General features: G+C 32.0%; 4 protein-coding genes and 1 long non-coding RNA gene across 5 annotated transcripts; 2 read left to right on the top strand and 3 right to left on the bottom strand.

The window, feature by feature from the left end:
- Nucleotides 1-1,264: 1,264 nt before the first annotated feature.
- pygo (pygopus family PHD finger) lies at nucleotides 1,265-6,377 on the bottom strand. Its single transcript, XM_089707594.1, has 3 exons — nucleotides 6,061-6,377; nucleotides 4,323-5,805; nucleotides 1,265-3,874 (listed from the first exon to the last, which is right to left on the bottom strand). Exons 2-3 carry the CDS (start codon nucleotides 5,657-5,659, stop codon nucleotides 3,754-3,756), a joined length of 1,458 nt encoding a protein of 485 aa, XP_089563720.1. The 5' UTR covers nucleotides 5,660-5,805; nucleotides 6,061-6,377; the 3' UTR covers nucleotides 1,265-3,753.
- A 983-nt stretch (nucleotides 6,378-7,360) lies between these two features.
- On the bottom strand, nucleotides 7,361-8,960 carry LOC149479970 (uncharacterized). Its single transcript, XR_016317107.1, has 2 exons — nucleotides 8,449-8,960; nucleotides 7,361-7,958 (listed from the first exon to the last, which is right to left on the bottom strand). It is a non-coding gene; the product is annotated as an uncharacterized LOC149479970 (long non-coding RNA).
- Nucleotides 8,961-9,031: 71 nt separating this feature from the next.
- On the top strand, nucleotides 9,032-12,346 carry mRpL2 (mitochondrial ribosomal protein L2). The gene is made up of 6 exons (XM_089707283.1): nucleotides 9,032-9,372; nucleotides 9,886-9,998; nucleotides 10,316-10,451; nucleotides 10,864-10,944; nucleotides 11,710-11,841; nucleotides 12,097-12,346. The coding sequence occupies exons 1-6, from the start codon at nucleotides 9,147-9,149 to the stop codon at nucleotides 12,300-12,302; spliced, it is 894 nt and encodes a 297-aa protein (XP_089563409.1). The 5' UTR covers nucleotides 9,032-9,146; the 3' UTR covers nucleotides 12,303-12,346.
- On the bottom strand, nucleotides 12,001-18,081 carry Atg7 (Autophagy-related 7). The gene is made up of 11 exons (XM_089707208.1): nucleotides 17,740-18,081; nucleotides 17,341-17,536; nucleotides 16,625-17,080; nucleotides 16,350-16,456; nucleotides 15,787-15,931; nucleotides 14,886-15,044; nucleotides 14,356-14,544; nucleotides 14,001-14,153; nucleotides 13,624-13,739; nucleotides 13,167-13,449; nucleotides 12,001-12,898 (listed from the first exon to the last, which is right to left on the bottom strand). Exons 1-11 carry the CDS (start codon nucleotides 17,934-17,936, stop codon nucleotides 12,866-12,868), a joined length of 2,034 nt encoding a protein of 677 aa, XP_089563334.1. The 5' UTR covers nucleotides 17,937-18,081; the 3' UTR covers nucleotides 12,001-12,865.
- An 86-nt stretch (nucleotides 18,082-18,167) lies between these two features.
- LOC149479973 (uncharacterized) lies at nucleotides 18,168-26,795 on the top strand. Its single transcript, XM_089707314.1, has 7 exons — nucleotides 18,168-19,736; nucleotides 19,966-20,438; nucleotides 20,512-21,432; nucleotides 21,791-23,166; nucleotides 23,246-23,446; nucleotides 26,291-26,374; nucleotides 26,561-26,795. The coding sequence occupies exons 1-7, from the start codon at nucleotides 18,949-18,951 to the stop codon at nucleotides 26,699-26,701; spliced, it is 3,984 nt and encodes a 1,327-aa protein (XP_089563440.1). The 5' UTR covers nucleotides 18,168-18,948; the 3' UTR covers nucleotides 26,702-26,795.
- The last annotated feature ends 57 nt before the right edge of the window (nucleotides 26,796-26,852 follow it).

Here is a 26,852-nt window from a genome sequence, read left to right on the forward strand (position 1 = left end):
GATATTTTGATAACCGAGAAAGGACATAGGCTACTTTTTATCCCGGGAAAATGACGCAATCTCGGAAATCCCACGGGAACGAAAACTATGCGGGTTTTTCTTTGACTGCGCGGGCGAAGCCGCGGGCAGAAACCTAGTATGTTATAATCACAGGTTATAATATATTGAAGCTATGCTTCATATTCATTAAATATTAACCACTAGCGGTTCGACCCGGCTAGGCTTCGCCCGTGGTACATGTTTACGTTCTCTCCTTATGAACCATCCTGGTAGGTACTTCAAAGATATTTTTGTATAGAATATTATATTATGTAGTTATATACAAAAAGATTTAACGAAATCGGTTCAGCCTTTTCGAGTTATGCGCTTACCAACAAACACATTTTGCGAATGTGTTTGAATTTGTATTATAAGATTTAACTTGACTTTTTTAAAGGGGTTCATCAAGCAGGTTTTTTAGACATCCTCTCAGATACAGGCGGTCCCAACAAAATACAAAATCACATTGTTTCCACTTTTCGCGCATCTAACTGCGCGGCCACACACTCGACGAGTGGTATGGGAAGTAACGATGAAAGTAGGCAAAGACATAGTGTGGCCACGTTACTCGTCATGCCACTCGTCGTGCTCATCGTCCTGCTCACTGCTCACTATTTTGTCGGTTTTTGCGCAGGACCGGCAATACGAGTGCGATCGCAGTCCGCATCTTTCCGCATCAAGCAAGACGCACACGTATGCCAAATTGGAAATTATGTCGTCGCCAAGAATGGAATGGTCAAATGAAAAAGTGTTAATGTTTTTTTATGTTTGAGGACGACGACGACGATGTATATTTCTTTTTACTACCTACATTAATAATTAGCTATACTAAAAATGCATAGCGCGCACGATGTCATCGTTTCAACGTCCATTGTGTGAGACAAGGCAAATGACAAGTGAGGAGCGTCGCCGGTCGCGATTAATTATTGCGCGAGTAGAGCAGTGTGTGGCCACTGGCCAGAGAGGGCAATGTCGCGGCGAATAACGGCAGCGCGATGAGCAGCGCGATAAGCAGAGCGAGGAGCATAGTGTGGCTGCAACATAACGTTCTGCGGAACTATTTTACTAATTCTTGCAAAGCGGGACTACATCCAGCATTGCGACATGGTACCACAGCATGCCAATGCTTTAATGCTTTGCATTTTTACCATTTGCATTGCTAGCTATTCGGTATGCTAAGTGTAGGTGGGTATATGAAGAAATGGAGATAAAATAAAATTCTCAATAACAATTTTATTATTGCTTGTTATTATTCACATAATACAAAATAAACTATGCACAAGTATAAGACCACTGACGTAATTCTATTTTGACTTTATAAAATATTCTGAATTACAACTTGTTACATCACAACATGACGGTTGTGTACTTATATTCAATATGTTAATGTACACAGCAGCAGTCTCCCGTAAAATAATTGTGATGCTCTCACGACATATTTTAATTAAGTATTAACTATACATTCATGGCCACGTATCCTACATAATATTCTTATTCATGTTAACTGTACAATGTGTTTAGCGATACGTGTGGTTCCATATAATATATTATGTACATGATTATAATGTTTTCTCTCGTCGGCTAATTTACTAAGGACTTTAACACTAGTTACCTACTTCATATAGAAGCTGCTTTATTTATGGCATGGTCATTGGTCAAACTGTTTTATTTATTATATAAAATAAAAAAATCGAAAGTCGTCATTTATCTTTGCAATTTAATTATTATTCTTTATAATTAACATCTCATTGTCCATGCCATAATACTGAACTAATCTGTTTGATATAAAATATAACGTTATGTAAAAAATACATAAATAAAATACGTTTTATTTTTAATCTTCTATTATTTTTAACTTAATGTCATGGTGAATTTATAAATGTTTAATAAAAATCATTATAGTTTTGGATTGATTATGAAATAAAAATAAATCATCAATTTAATACATAATAAGACAATATTTAGAACAAGATTCACTGGTTTCTACAATACTTGAAATAGATAAAATTATAAATATATCTAAAGAAGATACAGCTCAAGCCAACATCATAAACAATTAATTCATTTACATATAGTAGAGGAACTAAATTACATAAGTAAAAAAAATAGCTTAGACTGAGCATAAAGATAATGTTAATGGCTTACGAAACATAAATAGTAAATCAAAATTTCACAACCTAGGAATAGATAAAATTATAATTACAAAAAAAAATGATTTGTAAACAAGTTAAAACTGCTAAGAAACTACTTCGGAATAATGAGTAATGGCACAAGTTAAGTGGAACATTTACAACTGACACATAAAAGAAAAGAAATGTCCCGATATTAGTTTAAAATTTTAGCAGTGATTAATTTTATCAAACATTAAATAAACTTAAAATATATTCACATGCGAAATAACGAAGATTCGATAGAAATGCCTTTGATTGACTTCAGATGCAAAACGCAGCGGCATGCTAAAAAAGTTAGCTGCATATATTTCACACATAAAATCAAAGTCACAACCGCATATGTTCACCTGAAGTCAATCCATGGTTTAAATAATCTCATTATCATTATCTACGACCTACTTTGTTATTTACATAACTAATTTACAATTTTACCATTAAAAAATCTTCAAAAGTTAAAAAATTGACAAACACATTTTAACACTCCTATATTTAAGAAAGCGTATGGATTCATCGTAGTATGTACATTTTCATAACGCGCTAATTATTATTATTACATGCAAATGAGGGCACCAAATAATAAGTACATTGCTTTCCTTAGTGTAACAATAGTCTACTCAACATAGACATGGGCACCATTAAAATTATGGTAATAAACGATTTGTTTTATATAAATTATAAAGCTCATATTGTGTGTGATTGTACTTAGATTTGTGCTGCATCAAACATATATTTTGTGTATAATCTTGGGTAATAATATTTGACTATTTTGAGCTTTTCCTATCCATTTTGTAAAAATGGCTCTGTCTATTTGGATACATTTAAAAATTGTAATTTGAAAGTACACTTAAAGGTCACAATTATTATAAGGCGGAAGTTTAGATTCATCTTACGCTATAACATATGTACAATATGCACAAAGACTAAAGCGTCACACAACAAGCCACAAAACAGGGCAGCCACCATTATATTGCTTAAATCTGAATCAATGTTTCATATAATTTTACTTTCTAATAATCACATTGAATTGCTCTTATGGATATGCCTAATGCACATACAAAAATGTCTAGGAAAGTCATTTTATACATAATTTTCATATATCAAAATAATTTTATGAAGAAATTAATAGTTTTCTTAAAAGTTTTAACAATAAATTTTAATCCATAAGACATTACGAGTCTTTCTTTAATTTTGAATTTCACAAATAGTCATCAATTTTTCTATAAGTATAAGAATAATTTCATATGTCGGTAAAATAATTAAGACTAGTCAGAACTGCAATAATACATAATGTATCAACTTTTATGTTACATTTTAGTATTTTAAGGCAATAATTTCAATCATTTCACTCAATAACCAACTTTATACTCTATCCATGAGATCTTTCATAAGACTTCACCAAATCTTGCCATGATACTTATCAAATTATTGTGAAAAATGAATGGATTAAAGGCAAACTAAATGAAGTGTAATAAATACTTGTGATGAGTGGCAACGAGCATGTTGCTCAATGTGGCAGGAGCAAGGGCGAAGTCGCGGCGCATCGTTATGGCTTGAATTTTACAAGAGGTATGTTTTTAGAGTGCAGGCACTTGTCACAAACCCACTCCGCATAGACTTCTGCAGTTAATAACTGAAATGCTGGCTCTGTTAATCCTGTACACCCTCTGAAAATTTTATTTACATCTTTTATGATATTTATCTTAGTCACAATCATTATTAAAAAAAAAACAAAGTATTTAAGTGTTAACTTTTAAAAAAATGCTTTACATATTGTAAAATAATATTAATTCCATTTAGTTGTTTCTACAGTTCACAAGTTGCAAAGATGTTATAATTAAAGTCTAGATTTGCACTATTTTATAAATTGTTATCAAATTTCAAAATGTCAGAATATAGGTTTAAAATCTGTTCGTCGTTGATTGTGACATTTGAAGTTCTTAAATAAAAATAATGGTGCTTTAGATACTTAACCAAATGTATTGTTTGATTACATGGTAGTTTTAGAAATTAAGTTTGTGTTAACATTACACATCACTAGAATTTAAAACCAAACAGAAAAAAAATATAAAAAGTTCTATAGTATATTGGCTAGAATAAAAATACACATCTCACCTGTGAAACCAAAAATTACACCCTGATTCACATAAGATGGCCTGATCATTATCATGAACTTCTTTGTGACATACACCACATGGATATATTGGCGGTGCATTTGGGTTTTGTGGGTTAAACACCATTGGCTGATCAGGTGGATACACTTTCCCTGCGCTAACTGGCATTGGTTTCGGACCAAACATTCCCATTCCTTGCCCCATCGGCCCCTGGCCTCCTGGTCCTCCCATGGCCATACCACTCATACCTGCAAGGGGGCCACAGTTACCCATGTTGCCTGGTCCAGGGCCCATGCCCATTGAACCATTTCCACCCATTCCCATTGGACCACCATGCCCCATATGATTACCAGAGTATGGGGGACCGGGACCCATTGAAGTCATGGGACCGTTCACGCCCATTGGGCCACTTCCCATTCCTGATCCCATAGGGCTTCCGTGCCTCATAGGTCCACAGTGTCCAGGTCCCATTCCACTATTTTGCATTGGACTTGGTGACATAATTGAACTATTGGGACCCATACTGCCATTAGAACAATTCGGCCCCATTGGGCCATTCATTCGAGGAACATTCATACCTGGCCCGCCTCCACCCATGGGCCCATTCATTGGACCATTCATAGAACCTGCTCCAAGAGGGCTATGCATCGGTGGGCCCATGGGACTGTTGCTCATGTGGCTTCCGGCCATAGATCCCATATTCATGGGACTTCCCATAGGTCCTGATGACATTGGAGAACCCATAGGCATAGAATTCATAGGACTCATTGGACTTCCCATTGATCTTGATCCACCCATACCTGGCCCCATACTGTGATTACTCATTCCCATGTTAGGACCTCCCATAGGAGACATACCACCCATATGGCCCATAGGGCTCATGTTACCCATTGGGCTGATCCCTCCTCTAGGAGGCATTTGTTGATTCATTGGACTTATATTGTGTGGTAAGGGACTCATGTGCCTCATAGGCGGTCCACCCATACTGTGCATAGGTCCCATCATCCCCATAGGCCCATTTTGATTCATCATCGGACCATTTTGACTCATCATAGGTCCATTGTGCGAAACTGTGGATGGTGAATCATCAAATGGGTTGGAGGCCACAATTGTATCCCCATAACCTGTTAAAGGCGGAGGTAATAAGTCTTGTGCTGTAGGAGGTGGTTGCGGTGGTGTTAAAGCATTATTTGCATTTGATGTTTTCCGCCTCTTTTTTGGGTTGCTAGGTGCTGGAGCTGGTGGTGTTGGAGTATCCATAGGTGGTTTAAAATCTGGAGGTCCTAGTCCAGGCCCCGGCAACCGATAGGATGGCATTCCAGCCAAATTGTGACTCATTTTTGCTTTATTCTGTTACTGCTCTGACAACCATTATGAGGATTTGTAGACTAGTAGAAATTATTTAAAAAATACATTTATACATAAGGCACCGCATTGTCACGAGAAAGCGCAATAACGTGCCGGAAGACTGGTTGTTTCTATTTCTGTAACAAAAAAACATCATTAAGGACAAATAATTCAAGATAAAAAAATATAATTTTAGAAAAATTGTAGTTAATTTAGCATGTTTATCTCTAAGTATTACGGATTTATGACCGTCGACAATTTTGATTAGAGTATGAGATGAACATCAGCAACATAATCATTATAAATGCATAAAATAGGATTCAAAATATATCATTCCCGTGCCTTTCATGATATTTTAAATGGCAGGTTATAAATACACACATAAAACTTACTGCATTATCAATTTAGCATCGGAATTACTTATTATTTTTTTGTCCTCATCAAGACCCCAAGGCAGGCGTGCAACATATGATAAAATATCAGGCGAAAATCACTCTCTACATACAGTTTTTGGTATCCACGATTGCTTTACAGACAACTTATTGTTTTAACATATATGAAGAACACATAAAACAAGAATTACCAGTCTATTGAATGCATTTTTATTTACGACTCACGATATTCCAAACAACACACGCCACATTCACGATGTATTTTTTGTCAGAAAATTGCCGCTAGGGGTCGTTTTTAACTTTTTAAAATCATCACTGTCTAGCAAAGGAAATGCACTATACAGCCAAAGAGTACTATAATAATACGGCATATACAGCCCAAATTCAGAATCCAAAAATAAGTAATAACTGATGGATTGACTAATTAAATGTTTCTTATAATATACTTTTTATTAATTTTGAATGTACTTATAATATTTAATCTAATGTAATGCACGCATCCGACTCGTCAATCGTCACTGACAATTTGACAAACTTCAAAGACTAGTGACATTACTAATTATTGCTCTGTGCCCATGGAACTATATATACTACGTATGGAACCCACACTCCCTAAGAAAAAGTAAAGTCAAAAAATTTGACCTTGAATCTTATCGTTTCCCCTCCGTCTCTTTCTAGTTACGGTGAGTCATAATATATATAGTATGTCTATATTTCCGTGGGGTGAGTATAAATGTAAAAAATTCAGGATATTAAGGAAAAAAATAACGGATACATCAATTTTATTCGTATTAAAATTTTACTATAATACTAGATTTTGCCCGCGACTTCGTCCTCGTTGAAGTCATAAAACATAAAATCCCATTTATCCCGTGGGGATTTCGGAATAGCCTTTCTAAGTGCACCTTTAGGATACTCTAGATATACAGAGTGTGCCAAATTTCATGTCTTTAGGTCCAGTGATTTTAGGCTGTGCGTTGTCTGTCAGTCACTAAGTAACGGGAGAGTTTTATATTTATTGATTGATTGATGGTTGATGATTTACGGCGGAAATAAATTACGTAATTGCATTTATTATTCTAATATAGTTACTGTAGAATTTTTGCAAATAGATAAAAAATAGATGTTCAAGTATTTAACATTGGAAAATTGTAATGTTCCTTTCAGCGTTTTTTCATGTTTGCGTCTTCCGTCTTGCATCTTCAGAACACAGGACCGCTATAAATTATGACAACATTTTGCTGTATAATTTGGCGTTACGTCCAGTCATTTGAGGAATTAATGAAGTAAAATATCAATGTGTTTTTATAATATTTATTTATCATTACAATGCCAACTGCCTTTACAAATTTGCAAATTATAAGATAATAACAATAAAAAGTAACGAAATCGGTTCACTGAAAATATTTTTATCATTCCATACCCTTAAGTATTTAAATAGTTTTAAGAGTACTTGAAATATGAGATCGTGGTCTAGCGCTTCCCTATCATACAATAAAAAACAAAATATAATATATTCAGGGTGTAATCGTTAAGTGTGCACAGGTGATTATTCCGTAACTATTGCAGGTATCAAAAAACTTTAAACTGATATCGATATGATACTGATATGATACTTTACCTAATGAGTAAAATAACAATAATAACTTTTTTTAAATATAACAAGAAATATCTAAAAATGTAACTTTAAACCCTCCCATACATTTTATTTCCCGTAACGTATATATTACGTTCCCACTGCTGGGACATGGCCTCCTATGAGGTTACAGCCACATCCACCACACTGGCCAAGTGCGGGTTTAAAATGAATGTTGCATATCTTCACTTTTTCAAAACAGGATATTTTTAATTCTACTATATTTAGCCATGTATTACGTTCCGCTAGATTGGACGGAAACCTGTAAAGAGAAAAGAAGATTATTTGCAAAATATAAAAAAAAAAATGTCATTTAGATACAGATAACACAAAATTTGTGCTGTTGTCTTGTGCTTCTATTTCAGTAGGTACCATATATGTATGTACTTTGAGTTTTTGATTTTACAATATATCATTATATAAAAGTAGTAAACAACGTTTTTATACCATTAACTTTCACGCCAATTGAACTAACTCAAGTGGAGAAAGACTTCTCCTCATATAAAATACCATACCGAAATATATGTACACAATTTTATAAAGTATGGACACCCTAGTCTAATATTTATTACAATCATGAAACATTTAATAATAAGCAAATAACGATGTTAAATGGAAAAAACCTAATCAAAATTAACATTATAATCACAACTTCGATCTATTATTCCAGATTTAACAACAATTAAAGTAGAAATATTACTAAACTACAATTTTACATGAAGCGTAGTTTATGCATGGTTTTTTGTACTTACGAATGAAATATAATATCACATCCTGGATGCCATTCACTTTTGCAACCGCGCACAATATATTTACAACCATTTCTATTAATTTTGGCTCAGAATAATTCCAAAATACAAGAACAAACTCACGAAATGAACATAAACATCCGCCATTTTGCAGTAAACATTATTTGACACCTAGAATTGGGGCTGCCGCGCAACGATTTTCATAACATAATTCAAAATATGGGAAAAAAATTATGAGCGTGTTCGATAAGCAGTCCATTTTAAAAGTTGTAAACCTTTGTTATTTCAATGGAAAAGCAAACCTGCATGAATCTCGTTTAAATTTCATTTTTTTTAGCGGATTTTATTAATGATTTATGTCATATAGACTATTATTACTGACAGTCGATTTTTTAATGCACGTCAATAGGGGAAAAATTTACAATCACGCTGGCTACCCTATGGGGTAAACAGGGGTTACTTGCGGTCATTCTATCAGTTTTTTATTTATTCTTAGGAGTTTGGGTTCCAGTATGACTATAGTTCTGGATGTCTGTGCCAGTGCCCAGTGCCCACGTAGTATTTGTATTCTCTTTGCCAGTGCCCACCACACGGTTTTTGCTTTGACAAATGACATTTGACAATTTTTCACAAAACTGAAAACTCAAAAGTAACAATTAGGTTATGAGGCTTTTATAATAAATGATATTTTTATAATAAAAATGGCTTTAAACCGGCTGTTTTCAAGCCTCGCCATTTCAACTACAGCAAATCTTATTTCAAAACGACCATTACATGTGAGTGTGGTTTCATTAGCAAGTAAGCCTAATATAGTAAAACCAAAGCCAGGATTTGGAAAAAGTTATAGGAGAATCGTTCATTTTCCAGAAGAATATACAGTAAAACCATTAGATGTTACAAATTTAGCTGGACGCGACCCTGAATCTGGTAAGCACTACATTTTTATGTAATCTTTTATTTTGTTATGGTTCAACAAAAGGTTTAAAATTTGAAGAAACAGAAGACTAAATTAAAGTTGGCAATATGATATCATAGTTTATAAAATAACATGATAAAAACAACATCATATTCAACTTTTATTTATTTATTTATTTATTTATTTTAATTTGGCACACCAACAATAAATACATTTGACAATGATAAAATTAACATTATTAATTAATTAATATTATGTACTTATCAATGAAAGGTGTACACAGCATTTACAATAATAGATAGTTCTCGAAATTATATAGAATTATTTATGAATTTTATTTTAATTAATGTTATCTATAATTAAGTATTTTTACAATTATTATTAATCAAGCAATTAATAATTTAAAAAGTACTTACTTATTTGTTGTTACATCTCATAATTACAAAGCTACAGTACCTACTTAATAGAATATTTGCATGACATAATATGTTTAATCTTAATATTATTGTTCATTTTTATACAAGGTCGAGTTGTAGCCAAAGGAATTGGAGGTGGAATAAAACATAAATATCATTGGATTAATTGGATTAGAGATGGACCAACAGAAGGACCACCCCAGGAGGAAAAAGTGATTCAGGTAAATTTTTATGACTCAAGATCTAGGAAGTTGGTAACATAATGTTTGCTGTTCTGTCTTTTATTGTTATAGTTATACAGGTAAAAAGTATCATAACAAAAAAATTCATTATTGAAAATTCAAATGTTGTACGAAAGAATTTATAAAAAAATATTTTAAATGAGAGAAACACATTTATTTTCACTGAAATTCTGAAAAAGATTTGGTGTTTCTTGTTGTGATTGAAATGAAATGAAATAAATTTATTTGTCCATTTTATGTTTTCCAATTAATGTATGACAGTGGGATTGATTACATATTATAACTTTTTTTTTAAGATTTTGGAAGATGGATGCCGTACCGCCCATGTGGCACTTGTAGCTGTTGGAGATAAACTTAAGTATATCCTCGCTACAGAAAATATGAAGGCTGGTGACATCATCAAAACATCAAGGCACCTGCCGAGAATACCAGGTCATTATTATTTTGTTTTAACTTCTATGTAAAGAAAACATTAAGAATTTAATTAAATAAATTTTATATATACTTTTTATCTTAGGTTTTCCTTTCTTCAAGATTTATGGAGCAAATGAGAATGTGAATGCAGTAGTAGTGTGGAGGATTTAATATAACCATCAATTAATCTGATATTGAACAAAAGATCTGTAATTTGAATTAAAAATAAATTTTACAACAATAGAAAGTCAAAGATAAATTTAAGAAATTCACATTCAAATTTCTGAAGCAATTTTTTCATGAATATTAAAATATAATAATTATTATTAAGTTACTCTCGAGTATCATTTATTTGATACAAAAATGTGTTCCTCATGTGATATTTATTCATCATTATTGCCTGTAAAAACATATTTTTTTATTGTTTTAGTAAGAGCAAATGAAGGAGATGCTTATGTGCTGGGTGCTCTGCCCGCAGGGACATTGGTTCATTGCATAGAAAAAGAGCCAGGTAACTTATATTTAATTGTTTATCCATTAATATTTAATTTATGTTTATCCCACACCCCGGACACTTCATACAAAATTATCGTTTTGACAGTCACACTGTAGAGACTGCAAATGTGTGTGTTAACGCTTAATGGTTGGCACATTTGTGACTAGGGTAAAAAAAATTCGCGTTTTTCTATGAAATATATCCGTAAACAGCACAATATCCAACCATTTTCTACGAAAAACGATAATCACAAATCCAAAATAATAAAATTACTTAAAGTCAATTTGATTAATGTTGTCAATCTTCATTGTGTATCGTCCTTGTAGAAAAATGTGGACCATTTATAGCCTGATCGTGCGGGGTGAGGTAAGTGTTTAATTTTGGCGGGAGGCGGAGTGTGTCCGTTCTGTAGCGTTTAGCTACTATTATGTATTCTGTGGGTGGTAATGTGTTATTATCCTTTGAGATTCATCATGAAAGTCACTATTCTTCGAAACTTCTTACATAAATCCTGTGACATGTTTATGTAAGTGAAATATAATTAAAACAAGCATTTTTTTGTATGATGTGTCAAGTTATGCACAATATAAATATAAAAGGGATTTCTCAGTAATGCTGGATGTTCATGTGCAGGAATTCTATCGGGAGGTGAAACCACTCTATGTCATACTGTTTACCTTCTATACACACAAAAGAGTCTTGTAACAAACTGAAGTTTTATCATAATGAAGTATTGACGAAAATAACAACTCTTAATATAATTATGTATAATATTCACAGGTCAAGGTGGACTGTATGTTCATGCTGCTGGAACATATGGCACAATTTTGCGAAAACAAAATGATAGAATAATAGTACAGATGCCATCAAAAAGATTATTTAGCTTTAATCAACATTGTATGGCAGTTGTTGGTAAGTTATCATATTTTTTTAATTACAGTGAATACGTTTTAACACTAGGTTCATTATGAATGCCTTTTGTGTCCAGTTCTATTGTTTTATTGCTTTGATATCTGTACCTTAAAACTAAGTTAATCCTTATTGTTACTTGGATCCTAAAAAAAGTCAATATACTGTATCAATTTTATTTGAATCATAGCAAAAACATTTTTTTACATATATTTTTACAAAAACATAAAACGTAACACCCACATTATGTTTAAATAGGTCGCTTATCGAACATAACCCATGGCAGTACTCCAATCGGTTCGCCGCAACGTAATAGATGGCTCGGAAACCGGCCTCGATCTGGATTGTGGAAAAGAAAAGATGGAAGACACGGTAGAAAGATCAAACCACCAAAACCAGTGAAGGAAATTCAACATCCAACCAAATTCCCACTGCCAGTGATACAATTCTCTATGCGCCCTTGAATGTTTTGTAGAAATATGTAGTTAATAAATTTAATTTAAAATTATTGCAATGTTTCATTTGACATGTTTTTATAATCTTAGTTAAAAGCGGAATCCAAACTTCTATAACTGATATATGTCTGAATGCATGACCAGATGGTATAATCAGAAGTCGTTATAATGAAATATTGTATGTAATATGTATATTATGAATACAGATAATATAATAGATACTATAATATTATGAAACAAATATTGGTTAGGTCATGTTATATATGGAATAAAACATTATATTTCAATTAAATTATTTAATATACAAGGTTCTAATTTACGTTTAAAATTTAAATTGTATAATTCACATTCAATTACTTACTTACAACTACAAATGCGAATCAAAATATATACACAACAAATTATTACAATATTTAACATGAAAGGCATTACTTTGTGCAAGTCACAAATTTTCGCTTAGTTGTATGGAATTAAATCAGATCAAAGCTATAATTTTTCATAAAACTTTCTAATTATGTAAATAGACTATTAAAACATCGAGAAACATCTAATAACTAATTTAAATATTTGAATTAATCTACATCTTCATCCGAAAACGTTAAAATCTGTAACAAAAGGAGTTATTGTTAGTTATGAATTGATAAAAAATACTTCTGTTTTTTCCCAGGAATTTAAGAGGAAAAAAATACATGGAATTTTTGTGAGAATAATCTATTAATAACTTCTTGTTGCAGAGCTGGTAATGGCCTAGAATATACTATTTTATATACCACTGATTTAGCAAGGCAACATTATTGGGTTAGCTAGATTAAATTATAAACAAGTTTAAACAATTATATGTATACCCAAAATAATATTTAAAGTATAACTTACATCAGCAATCTCAGCAGTCAATTGCAACTCCGATAATCCAGTTATCTCTTCCAAATAAGTTCCACTGTTGAATACTTTTAACAGGAACTCTATTCCTTCTTCTCTATACATATTGATGACTACATCAGAACAAGCGATACACTGTCTAAATTTAGTACAGGTTGGTGTCACAGTTTGGAATGAGTGTAAGAATCCTCTTATTGAATGAGGTATCGGTCCAAGCACACCAGTCGATATTGAACCTTCTTCGTCCGCTAAATTATATGGCGCTGGTGCATTGATTCTGATTTGAAAAAAAAAATTATAATAATTTTTGACAAAAAATTATTTTGAATAAGATTTTTTCCTCTTCTTTAAAAAAAATCTTTTTTATGAAGCATTTGAATAGTTTAAAAACTAAATATTAAAGTCAATGAAACATTTTTAAGTTAAAAATAATTAAAAAAAAGTGTATTACCGTAGTGGATGTTGTAATAGCGCAACTAATAGTTCAACAGCAAGCGCTCCAGCAATGGCGGCAACACCTGGCCGCGTTACTGTACATTGTTGATCGAGCGTGCGATCTTTTATCGACTGAAAATTTTATATTATAACGAAAATATATTATCCATATTGGACATTTTTGTAAATTGCGACGCCATATAGAAAATTAGGCTACTAACTTGGTTTGTAATCTATAAAGATATTTATAGACATGCGACTCGAAGGATCATAATTTCGAAATATATACTCTGTCTTTCATTCGTCAAAAAGAAAAATACAGTCAAGTTTACATGTTTCAAAAAAAGCTTCTGTGTATAATAATTTATTAAATTTAAAAGTAATAACGCTTACATTCCCTGGCGCGGTAACATCATTACAGAAATAACATCCAAGCTGTGCGCCATTTACATGATGACTCTTTACATCAGCGGCCGGTGCTGCCAGACCTAAGCCGTGTCGGATCACCAAATAACTGTCGAAACCGAGTGCCGCATTGATCACGATCTTAAACATTAAAAAAAAACATGCTGAAACATGAGTTATTATAATAAGTGTACAAAGATTGAATTAAACGTGCCTGTTAAAAGCGGGTCAAAATCTAGTCTAAAGGACTTGGTTACATACAAAAATACATGAGAAGTTATTTAAGACATCAGTCTTATTGAGAAATTAAATACTTTGTTAGTTAAATATGTAAATTAAATACCTTTCCATAATGAGCTGCCAATAAAGTGGGTAACCATCTCGCCTCTCTTGTATCAAGTAAAAGAAATATAACGTCATGTTCCTCGATTGCTTCGACAATTTGCTTTATATTGGCAATTGTTTCAGCTTTCAGAGAATCGCCTATTGGATGTCCTGGCATTGGAATATGCACTGATAATCCATTACTGACCTGCAATTATAATATTTATTACCTAAAAATGCCAGTAATAGGTTGTAACCTACAACACAAACAATATTCTATGTTAAAATAGGATCTATTGTTTATATTATGGTGTGCTCTCATGCGTAAAAAGATCACTCGCTCGCCTATAGGAGTCAGGCAATTGCCTGACTTATTACCATTCTGCAGAGTGTACAATTACATTCTATAACTTTTAACATTTGTTGAATTATGACTTGACATAATATCATAACTAGATACAGTGCACTCGATAACATCGGGTCTGCCTTTTTATACATTACGATTGGTTTAGTATTGAAAATTTTAAAAGTTTGTCAACTTTTACTTACAACAGTAGGCAAGACACTTTTCAGATTGTCGGCAGCAGCGACCGCTTTCATTTTCCCGCCATTGAGGCAGTCCTCATACGTGAACAATACTTGGCGTGTAGGATTCGAGAATGATACTTTTCCGTTGTCTATAAATGTAACGTGACGGAAACCCCACGCCTGGTGATAACAAAAAGATGGTAATGTTAAATATAAAAAAAAGGTTTAAAATAGTTATGTTTTAGAAAATTTATAATTGTAAAAGAATTTATAAAACATAAAACAAAACAGATATACATGAAAATCGTAACAAGAAGGCAGTGGGAGGAGGAAGAATAAGTGCTGACTTCCGAAACGAATGAACCTCTATGAAGCATACGCGCTATTCTAAAACACTTCTTAACGGAACATACGTTTCAGCTGTCAGCACCAACGGTTGGCGTGCAGTCAGCGTGACGCTATAACCAGCCTTATTATCAATATATCACATTACATTATGTAGATCAATTATTTGTATTAGGACCATTGAGATATACTTACATATGGAGACGACACCACCTACATCACATAAGTTCCGCTCAACATACGACAAATGGCGTATGTTGAGCGTTTTTTTTAATGGTTTTAAAGTGAAACGCATCAAATATGCCTTCGTGTGTGTTACGATATTGCACAAATAATACGGAAAAGTGCAAAGGAATAACTTTCATCGGTAAGTACCTAACTAGATAATAATTTTTAAAACTTAGTTAGAGCAAAAGAATGGCGCACAGATTTTGTTCGTGGTGTCTCCTCCATACGTAGTAATATTATCTCTATGATTAGGACAGAAAACTTTGTAAGGAGACCTGAGTCTGTAGTTGAATCAAATATAAGTTGATGATGATAATGAATTAGCATGATTTGATGATTGGTTACTTACTAATAAATCTCGAGCCACATGACATCCTAATGTTCCAGCTCCCAATAATAAACATTTGGTGCTCTTCATGATGTCCACATCGAGGTCAGGTACCAATCTCCATTTCATAAGCTTAATATTTAAATCTGACGATGCGTCAGCCAATCTGCAGAATTATTAGGTCATCTTGTTATTTAGATTTTAATAAGAAAATATTACAATTTATAGTATTTCCAGAGTTTACTGGAAGACATAAGACAATAACTGTGTTTTTGCTGGGATCATTCTTTTGCAAATATATTAATTAGGGGAATGTTTGTTTTTTTTTTCTACAACAAAAAAAGCCAAGTATTTTTGGTGTTATTATCATTTATAAGTTGAATAGTCTATTGTAAAGCAATTTTATTTTTATTTACTGCTAATGAATAGTGGATTACTAAAAATAAAATGTCAGATATATCCAGTCTTACAACATAATACTTAAATTAAGTTAAATAAAATATATCCTTATGTAAAAAATAAATTACCTTTATTACACTGTACACACACCCAAAACATTTTTTTAGGGAGAGAGAATTTCTCACCTTATAGGATCCATAGACGCTGACATGTTTGCTAGTTTGGGTCCAAAATTGCCTTTATTATTTCTCTCCCATCCAACCCATCCCTTGTTGCCATCAGAGTGAGTATTCTAAAATGACAATTATGTATTGGAAAAACATTATTTAAATTACAAGTTGACAATGTAATAAAATAACACAAACAAAACAGAACAATTTATATTCCCATGAATAAAAATTCAAATGAAATAGACTAATGAACTTCTGTTTTACTTCTTTTTAAATTAAAATATAAGTACCTCAGTGGCATTTATGATAAAAATGCGACTGCTATCAGCAGCACCACTTTTGTTCAACCTCAACCCTAGAACTTTAATATCTGATTTACACAATTGGGGAGAAAATTCTAACAGAGCCGCTATAAAAATCCTTAATGGCCATCCAGGATTGTCATTATTGCTTGGATCAGAGAAAGCAAAATATATCTTGGTCATATCAACATTTACAGCTTCCTTCAGAATATCCTTCCCAATAATATCAGATAACTTATGGATTTTGATATTTTCGTTTTCCTTTGAAATTATAAAAAAGTATTTCTGCAGCATATCCAGTGATTTATATTCATTTGAAATGTCCTCTAGTTGCTTATTGTTGAAGTGTGAGGATGCAAACAAACTCTTTTCTTTCAAATATACTGTTGGTTGACTAGGTGTTGGAAAAGCAAACCAATAGTAGTAGTGAAACTTTTTCAAATCCTGAAAAGATACAATCAAAATAATAATTGAGGTTGTTAAACAAAGTTGTTTTTACAAAGATTTCATGTTTTTTTGTATGTTTTTTATTTTTGGTTTAGAAGAAAAATTAAACTACCCACAATCTCAGAAAGCAATCAAATAAAAAACATCAGTTTTCAAGTCACAAGAGGCTGATAAGTTACCCAAAAATAAAGTTAAACTGATTATACAATATAATATACCTATTAACACTACAGTTAATCACTTATTAAGATACTTACTGCAAATGAGAGTACAAAAAAGTTTAAGAGAATGTGTGGATTCCCGATCCAAGATTCTGTTTTTATGTTTTGCCAAATAATTTCTCCCAAACTATTAAGCAGGGATGCTTTATCAATGCATTTGAAATCTTCAATTGTATTTTTATTCATTATTGTTCCAGTTATGTTTAAGTATAAATGCTCTGTTTCTGGATCTCTGAAAGTAAGTTAAATTATGGATTGATGTATATTCATAAAACTAAAAACATAATGAATTTTAGTTATCAGATAGTATAAAATAAATCAATGAAAATAAGGATACAGTCCTATTGGGAACTACAAGGAAATACAGCGGCAAATACATACAGCGTAGCTTAATATGATTACTTTATAAACATACATTATTTTCATAAAACTCACTTGTTAAAAGAAGTTCCATCAACTTCAAATACAGGTCCCATATCATCTTGGTAAGTGAAGCGGCCATAAATCTGTTTCGTGTTCTCATTTAGTTTATCAATATTTAATTTTAATTCAGTTAAACTGTGCCAGAATGATGGGTGTACGAAAGACATAAAAGGAACATATTGTATAATTTCTTGGTCGGTGACTGACATTTTAATATTTAATAATGAGATTTTTAGGTAAATCTTCAATTCAATCGATAGAACACTAGCACATCTATGAGATATCAGATATCGGCAAACAATTTCATTGCATATTAGAAATGTATAAACATTGATCGCCCAATGATCAAAATATTACAAGTATATATTGTCATTTGTCACTTCGATCCTCGGACCTCGAAGTGCGTATCTGTCACTGTGACAAATGACTGGCAAAAAGTTATATCTTCTCACCGTATGTGGAAAAAAAATCAAATTAAAAAAAACACAAAAAAGCCTATTCGTAATAATCACAGTAATGCATAAAACGGTAAAAACTGTAATTCTATTTTACTAACAGCAATGAAAAGATTTTTTTTACATTTTTTAATGAATTAATAATGATGATATCGTTAATCGTGATAAAAGTGGAGCGACTTCGAAATTATTTTAAATTGGTGATGTTTTGAAGAGAGAAATGACGAAAGCTCCAGAGGAAGTTATTGTATGAGATCTTATGAGGATACAATGAGCATGCATTTCTGCTTCTACTACGGACTACATACTCGAAGAAATTATATTGTACTGGCCACCGTAATTTATTGATTCCCCAGATTTATTTCAAATTAAAGTCAAGTTTACCGTCAGTTTAAAATGTCTTTCTGTTCTATTGATTTATAATTACTATTAGTTTATTTAATAAATTGTAACATATATTTACCCTCTGTAGTTTTATTAATGTAGAAGAGAAGCGGACGCGCTGATTAATTATAAATTCGAAATTATTGTGAAATACTTTCCGTAAGTTTTCAAACATTTCATATTAAATCACAGATTATTTCCTTAGGTATATGATTTTTGATTGTTACGTAAGGATAAGTATGTATTTTTTGACATCAGGCTTTAGATACCTAACATTTATCACGTCAAGATGCATAAAAAATTTTCAATAATACCCTCTTATACATTAGAAATTTTCAGATTGATAAGTCTTCGTGTAAATTTTTAAAAGAAAGTTACAAATATGGCTATTAATTCATTAGAAAGCGGATACGACGATTCACCAACAAAGTCGGTAGATTCTAGCAGTTGGCGGTTAAACTCCGTTTCGAAGAAATCGAGTTCATGTGTTAATGGAAGTTTAAAGAGTGGTTCAAGTTATCGCAGTAAACAACAATTAAAAAGCCTGGTGATATCCCCATATCTCAATGGCGATAAGGTAAAATTACATTCTAGGGTTACAGAGAAAAAAATGGTTCATAAAAAAACAACAGATTTCGTATCTTCATTTCCGTTAGCGGCTAGCATATATAAAGCAAATTCAGATGAATTTAAAATACCCAAGCGGAAGCACAAGAAAGTAAAAAAATCTGTGCTTACCCTTCCCAACGATCTTACTTTGCCCCAAGCATGTACTGTAAGCGATATGAATGACTCGGAGTATAATGAGACTAAGAATATAAGGAAGCCTAAACCTAAAAAGAAAAGAAACATTAAAAAATTTCCTGTTGATAAAAATATTGAAATTTATGATAGAGATGCAAGATATTGTTCTCAATTAAACATAAATTTAGACAGCAGTTCAACCGATATGTTTAAACATTTAACGGGTGATGGATCTAGAGTAATAAAAAAATCTAAAACAAATACATATGGGAGAAACCAGGTTGTAGATAATGATGTTTGGGCTGTACTAAGGAATATAAATAAGATCCAGTTCATTCCGTCACCGCCGATGTCCATAAATAGCATAGCACCGTTGAGAAATAAAAACAAATCCAAAAGAAGGTCAAACGATCGAAAGGATACGAGGTAAGAGAATATAACACTTACATTACCTAACAATTTTGGTCTAATCAACATTGTAGTTTCCAAAATATTATGTTTATGAGACGCTTCTATTTGATTGTATTTCAAATTGCAATATTAACATTTATTATTCTTCACACTTTCACACGTGAACAGAATAATTAAATTCATCTTCTTCAATCCATCATACTTAAAGCTTCGCGAAACTATTCTTATTTTTCTGTCGTTATAGATTTATTGAAACTTGCCGTACTGAAGAATTTGCGTATATATCTTATGATAGCAATTCTATAAACAGTTGCTCTCGCTCAACTAGTTACGATCGTATAACAGTAATTGGAAGGCAAGATGAGGTTAAAGAAACATGTACTAAAATACAAGACGAAAACAGTAAAGTTACAAAAAAAGGGTTTATAACGAACCAAAAAAGACAAAGGCCGTCACGTATTTCTTCCAATAATAACAAAATTCATGCTTTAAATGATAAACAGGACAGTAATGTTCAAGTAAAAACATTAGATGATGATAAACATCATGGCAAATGTTCCGCTAAAAATATTTCAAATAACAAAGACGATAATGTTTTAAACGTTGGATGTGAGGATAATAAATCTATGGCATTAGCTACTATTTCTATAAATACAGATTCATATGGTGATACTAACACAAAATCTAATTTTTTGAAAACCATATCACTAAAAACTGGTAAGTGTTTGTATTGTGAGTATAAATAAAGCGTTGTGTTAATTAAAAGTTAACTTCAATGTTAAAATTTCAGTGCCTGAAAAATCAAGTTTAACATCTATGAAAGGACGTCAGGATCAAGTGAATGGAATAACTAGAGTCGTTGTAAGTAAAGGTAAAGACATAGACAAAGGGAAACAGCAAACTGTAATAAGAAAGCCAAGACTGGTTACCACTATGCCCAGTTCTTCAGGTGTACCTAAATTATCACAAGCAGATATAAAAAGGCGGCTTGCAAACATGAAGTTTCCTATAGTCGTTACTGGCAAAGACCAAATGAGCTCTTATATTAAAGTTCCATATAGTGAACCACTTCAGTTTTCTGGCCTGGACAACCAAATTTGGCCATTTATGATCAAATGGCTTCCAAAAACAAATGCCCAAAACGAAAGTATAAATAAACGTTCATCAACTAACGGAAATACGGCAAAACGGAATTTATATAAATCGCCTGAACGGAATGTTTCCGTTGATCGACTTCCTATAATGATGATGAACAATGGTGATCGAAATTGCATAAAGCAAAACAATTGTGTTAAAGAAATTTCCATTAAGCCTAGATTAGTAAAAGATGGTGCTTCTGATCTTGATCCACGTGCTTCAAATAAAGTAAGACCAATGCACCAATATAAAGACAAGATGCTCAATATTATATGTAATAAACCATTTTATCACGACACTGTACAACGTTCCATGGACAACGACGCCAAAGATACTAAGCTAAGCGAATTTAATAAAAGTATCAAATATTTTGAAAATCAAATCAATGCTCAGAAGTTGATTAAGCAAAAAAACAAATCAGTTTCGATTCCGTCTGAAAGTGTTGCAGTAAATCGTCTCAAGTCAGGAAACATGTGGGCGAAAGCAAAGAGGGCTAGTGATTTTATAGAGAATGTAATAAGAAAGATCAAGTGTGGTATTTATTATGACGAGGAATACCACAGGTTTACTAAAAGTAAGTCATACAATTATGTCGTTACATAGGTTTTAAAAAGCTTCCAATAAAAACAATTTGGAAATACCGAAGTTTCTAAAAAAGGGATACGAACTCTTTGGAAAGAATTTATTCGTTGCAGTACATACATAATATACTTATTTGATCAGCTACTATCGGCGTTGACCCAAACATAATAGTGGTAGAATGTAAATATTTAAATATTTCTAGGGAAGTTCAAGTTCAATCCTGATTAATGCGTTCCGATTTAGTTAGGAATTTGTGTGAATTATTTATTAATTTGGAGTTAAAAATAACAAATAAACATTTTTACAATAATATCTAATACAGGCTACAACAAAATGGTTTGTTTTTTCAGAAGTGGATGCTGAAGACAGGTACACACAAACGGATTGTGTTGGTCTTACTGATATTGAAGAAGGCAAAGCAAAAAGAGATACAACGGACGTCATTGAGGAGACTTTTGATACAAAAATTATTCCAGGATTTGAAGATACATGGCAAGATTTGCAATTAGAATCAATAACTAAGAATCAAATTGCCGTTAAGCATTGTATTACTAATATTGTTGTTCATTTTGATATCGCTTTCCCTTACGATAGTACATGCACACTGCAACAGAAGCAATCTTTATCGTGTATTCCAATTGAGATTACTAGCAGCCAAACTAAAATATACAAATATAAGACTTCAATCACGAATGCTATGCTGCCTGCAGAAATATGTACCATATTACCCAAAATGTTAACCAATATTTTTGATGCTAATCCAAAGACAGCATTTCCAAATATTGTGGAAAAGATCGAGTATTCGCTACCTACAATAGCAGAAGTACAGCATCGTGGTAATTGCGAGCGCTCTTTAAATATTTTTTCACCATACAATTTGTTACCACGAGCGGTTGATTTAAGAAATGGAAAAATTTCTTCTAATAAACTTGTGCGAGAAAAGGTCGATATCAAACAAGATAATTTTACTTCCTATAAATATTCTTCTTTCTACAATCTCTTACCAAAAATAAACACATGCTTCTGGTGGGGTAATTATATTAATTATATACCTCGAGTAGATTTCAAAGTTATCGATAAAATAATAACAAAAAGGGAAGGTAATTGTGACCCAAATAAATGTATGGCATTGCTTCCATATGTGCCGCCGAAATTTAATTTTGGTGGTGAGAATACTTTAAATAATTCCGAAACTAAATTACCATATGTAGAAAATCCTCGTATTTATTTTGATAGAGGTATATTTGATAACTTTACATTGCTACAGTTTGGAAATCAAATTGTAATTGAGTTACGAAACAATCCTTTGGAGGAAGATTCATATTTTGTAACAAAGAAAAAGGAGCGGGATATGATACACGATAATTTACAAAACAATAATTTAGATTACAATAACGCTTTAGTTCCATACAAAGCTAGTTTTCCGTCATCTAATGTCCACAAGTTGGATAGTTATAAGGATGAGATAAAAGATTTTCAGCAACTTTTGATACCACACAAAGTTCAAAGTAAAGTGATATTTGATAACGTGAAAAGAAAAAGAAGTTATATTAGGCTCAATAAGAAATGCAAATCAACATCGAGCATATCTAACTATAAAAAAAGCACATCCTTGCAAAAAATTGCAAATTTGGATGAATTCTTTCAAGCTCTTGGCTTATCTAAAGATATGGGGAGCGTTATTGATGGAAATGTTGAAAGGAAAGTATTATCTTCAATCATAGAGGTGTGTACCTACAAAACTTATTAACTTTTACGTAAGTGATTATTTTATGATTTAATAATTGTTTATATGATTTTTCAAGATGAAAGCTTGGACCTCTGATATTACATCGAGACAGGCATTGTTAGTTCTGTTACTTGCAAATAAAAAAGAAACATCAAATCTTATCCGTTTCCGAACAGTTCTACTTCAGGGGATTGCAATGAATAGAATAACTAAAGCATCTGAATTGGATATGGAGATAGAAGTTATCGAGAGAGAATCTCTAAGTAAATTACCACAGGTAAGTATGTAATATTAGGTATGAATGTAGAATAGTAACTCTAGACGCTCGTTTACCAACTAGCCAGTCAATGGCGAACGAACTATATTTTGTTAAAATCTCTGGTTTGGCAAACCGTTATAAAAAGAATTAAGTATAAAAAACCTGTTTTTAATTTATTTAAATCCGCGAAGTAACCCAATTCATTATTATTACAAATTATATCGTGTTATGATCGAGATGGACACTGATTATATTTTAAAATAATGAAATTACTATTTTTAGTAGAGCCATTTTAATAGGCAACATTTGACAGTTCAACAAAATTCAACAACGTAACCTAGTAACGACGACATAGAATAACAATATCTGCTATTACGCACTGTCGACCAGTCGCTGGCGACTCGGTCGCCGGCGACTGTGACTTACTATAGTTTAAATAGGGGCTTGCGCACTTAGTCGTCAGTCGTCCAGGAGTAAGACTCAGTCGCCGGCGACTGGTCGACAGTGCGTAATAGCTCTATGATATTTCATTTTGTTATGGTCTAAGATCCGAACATAAGGCGAAATTCAACGGCGTGATAATAGAATGAGACCAATTTTATAATTAATTTAGTCTATTAAAAATGTATTAAAAATGGGTTGACTGGGAAAATCCTGGACATGACATTTTTAATGAATTAAATTTTTTTTTATTTATTTTTATTTTTTATTAATTGCAGTTTCGAGATAATAAAACAATTTTGTAATAAAACAGTGCTGACATAATTTTTTTTTCATCATCCTATCAAGTGAAAGTAACTGGTACCGACATACCTGTTTATACCTGCCAACCTAGCCGTTTGTCCCGGTAAATATTAGAAAACTATGACTGCACATTCTGTAGGTTTCATACTTTAAGTCTATTATATTTTTTTTTTATTATCTTGATACTGCAATTAATTAAAAAAAAATGTTTTTTTTTAATTCATTAAAAATGTCCTGTCCAGGATTTTCCCAGTCAACCCATTTTTAATACATTTTTTAATAGACTAAATTAATTATAAAATTGGTCTCATTCTATTATCACGCCGTTGAATTTCGCCTTATGTTCGGATCTTAGACCATTAAAACTTCACATTTGCTTAACTTTTTTCAATTACTTACGATTACACATTTATAATAATAATGACCGATACAATTAATTTTAAGATTTTATTTTACTGATAAACCATTCTAAACATAATTTCTGATTTAAAGAACTGACGTCGCTACAATTTTGTGTCAATAAACCTTTTTTATTTTTAAATAGGTACCAGAGATGTTACTCTAAAAATCGAAATCTGACATCTAGAATCGAATGCATTAATTACTTGTGAAAAAAAAAATCATCTTAAATTAACTTGTACCTACCTTATTTTGCTCTTCAAATTTACGAAAGAAAGTATATTAGAGCAGGCTCCAAGGAGATGTTCGTTTGCAAAAATAGCGGACCTAAATCTGACTTCTGATATATATTGTATAGATCCTAGACATCCTATAGACAGATGTTGCTAACCAGTTTTGTGGTCCCCCTCCCCCCACCCCGGTAATTAAATATGGCATACAAAGAAAAAAATAAAAATTTCCAAAACATGTCGTGTGGGGTATCAAATGAAAGAGCTTATTGAGTAGATCACGAATATATAGCATACTATAACATTAACTTACACTTTCTCCAAGATTTTTTAGAAAATTTACGAAAATGCTCCATTTTTGAGTTAACTTTAAACCACTATAGATTGAAAACTCATGAATATATTTTTTAAATTATTATTTTAAATAATTAACAATAGTCCATTGTTTACGATTCAATAGTTCGTAATAAGTGAGCTCTATGTATGTGGTGGATTTGATGACCCCACAAAATGTTTTAAATTGCAAGGCGCAACTTTCACTGAAGTGAGCGATTTGAAATCTAATCACACAGAGGCTGATTCAAGAATGTTCTGCCATATTGCAGAGATAATTATTCTAAGCCCTGACACCGATATTTTTGTATTAGGCCTTTATCTCTGGCATAAACTTGAAAATATACTCGCCATCTTAGAATGCTCCCCCCACTCCCCCATGCAACTATTTCACTGTACGAACTATTGAATCGTAAACAATGGAATATTGTTAATTATTTAAAATAATAATTTAAAAAATATATTCATGAGTTTTCAATCTATAGTGGTTTAAAGTTAACTCAAAAATGGAGCATTTTCGTAAATTTTCTAAAAAATCTTAGAGAAAGTGTAAGAAATGTTATAGTATGCTATATATTCGTGATCTACTCAATAAGTTCTTTCATTTGATTCCCCACACGGCATGTTTTGGAAATTTTTATTTTTTTCTTTGTATGCCATATTTAATTACCGGGGTGGGCAGAGGGGGACCACAAAACTGGTTGGCAACATCTGTCTATAGGATGTCTGGGATCTATACAATATATATCAGAAGTCAGATTTAGGTCCGCTATTTTTGCAAACGAAACTCCACTGAGAGTCCGGTCTATATTACTGGGACAGGGATTCGCCTGATGAATTTTAAAATTGACATGACATGACAGTATGTTTCAAGTTCGATTGACAAAATATGTTTCAAGTCCGTATCGATTCACTCTAATAAGACTCTAATCGATGTTTTTAAGCAGGTTACCTCTCTTCGAAGATAAAATTGATAGACGTCAAAATATGTTGCCTATTAAATTGGCTCGACTATGTATAATGACTAGTATTGCCCGTTGTCCTTAAGTTTTATAAAAATAAAAATATTAGAATCCGAAAATAACGTCTTATAATTTTCGAAGATGTTTCTAAAACAATATGATATTATGTAACGTTAAATATTTAATTCTTTCAGTGTGAAGGTATTTCATATCTACCGGCTTCGATTGAAAATCAAGATAACCTGTTAGAGGAGCTGTGTTGGATAGCAAAAACTACAGTAAGAATATTATAAAATTAATTTACTTGGGCGTGATTTATGATCAATATAATATTAATAATTTAATAGTATATTCTTTAAAATAAATAATGGCTTGGCATTTACAATTTGAAACTTTCTTTCTATAAATGAAATAGACAAACTTTATCAATAATACGAGAAATTTGTTGATTGACTTTTTTGCAGGCTTCAGACTACCAAAGACCTTTCGATAAATCTTCAGAGCGTTTGCTGAAGTCCTTGCTATGCAAGCGAAAAAAACTAAACCCTTCATATCTACGTGTTATGGCGAGATATGTAGGACTTGGCCTACTTAACGCTAAGTAAACGAAATTTTGTCATAAATTATTGTGATTGTCTGTGCTATAGTTTGGTGATGAATTATTTTTTACATTTGTTTGTGTGAAATATGCTTGTGTAAATCGTTTTATCTTTGGATTGATATTAAATTATATTATTTAGTTTTGGTTTTAATTGA

This window comes from Colias philodice, chromosome 19 (assembly GCF_061535455.1).
Source record: "Colias philodice isolate Cphi_HAF_F1 chromosome 19, ilColPhil1 Martin Lab GWU primary, whole genome shotgun sequence".
Classification (NCBI taxonomy): Eukaryota; Metazoa; Arthropoda; class Insecta; order Lepidoptera; family Pieridae; genus Colias; species Colias philodice.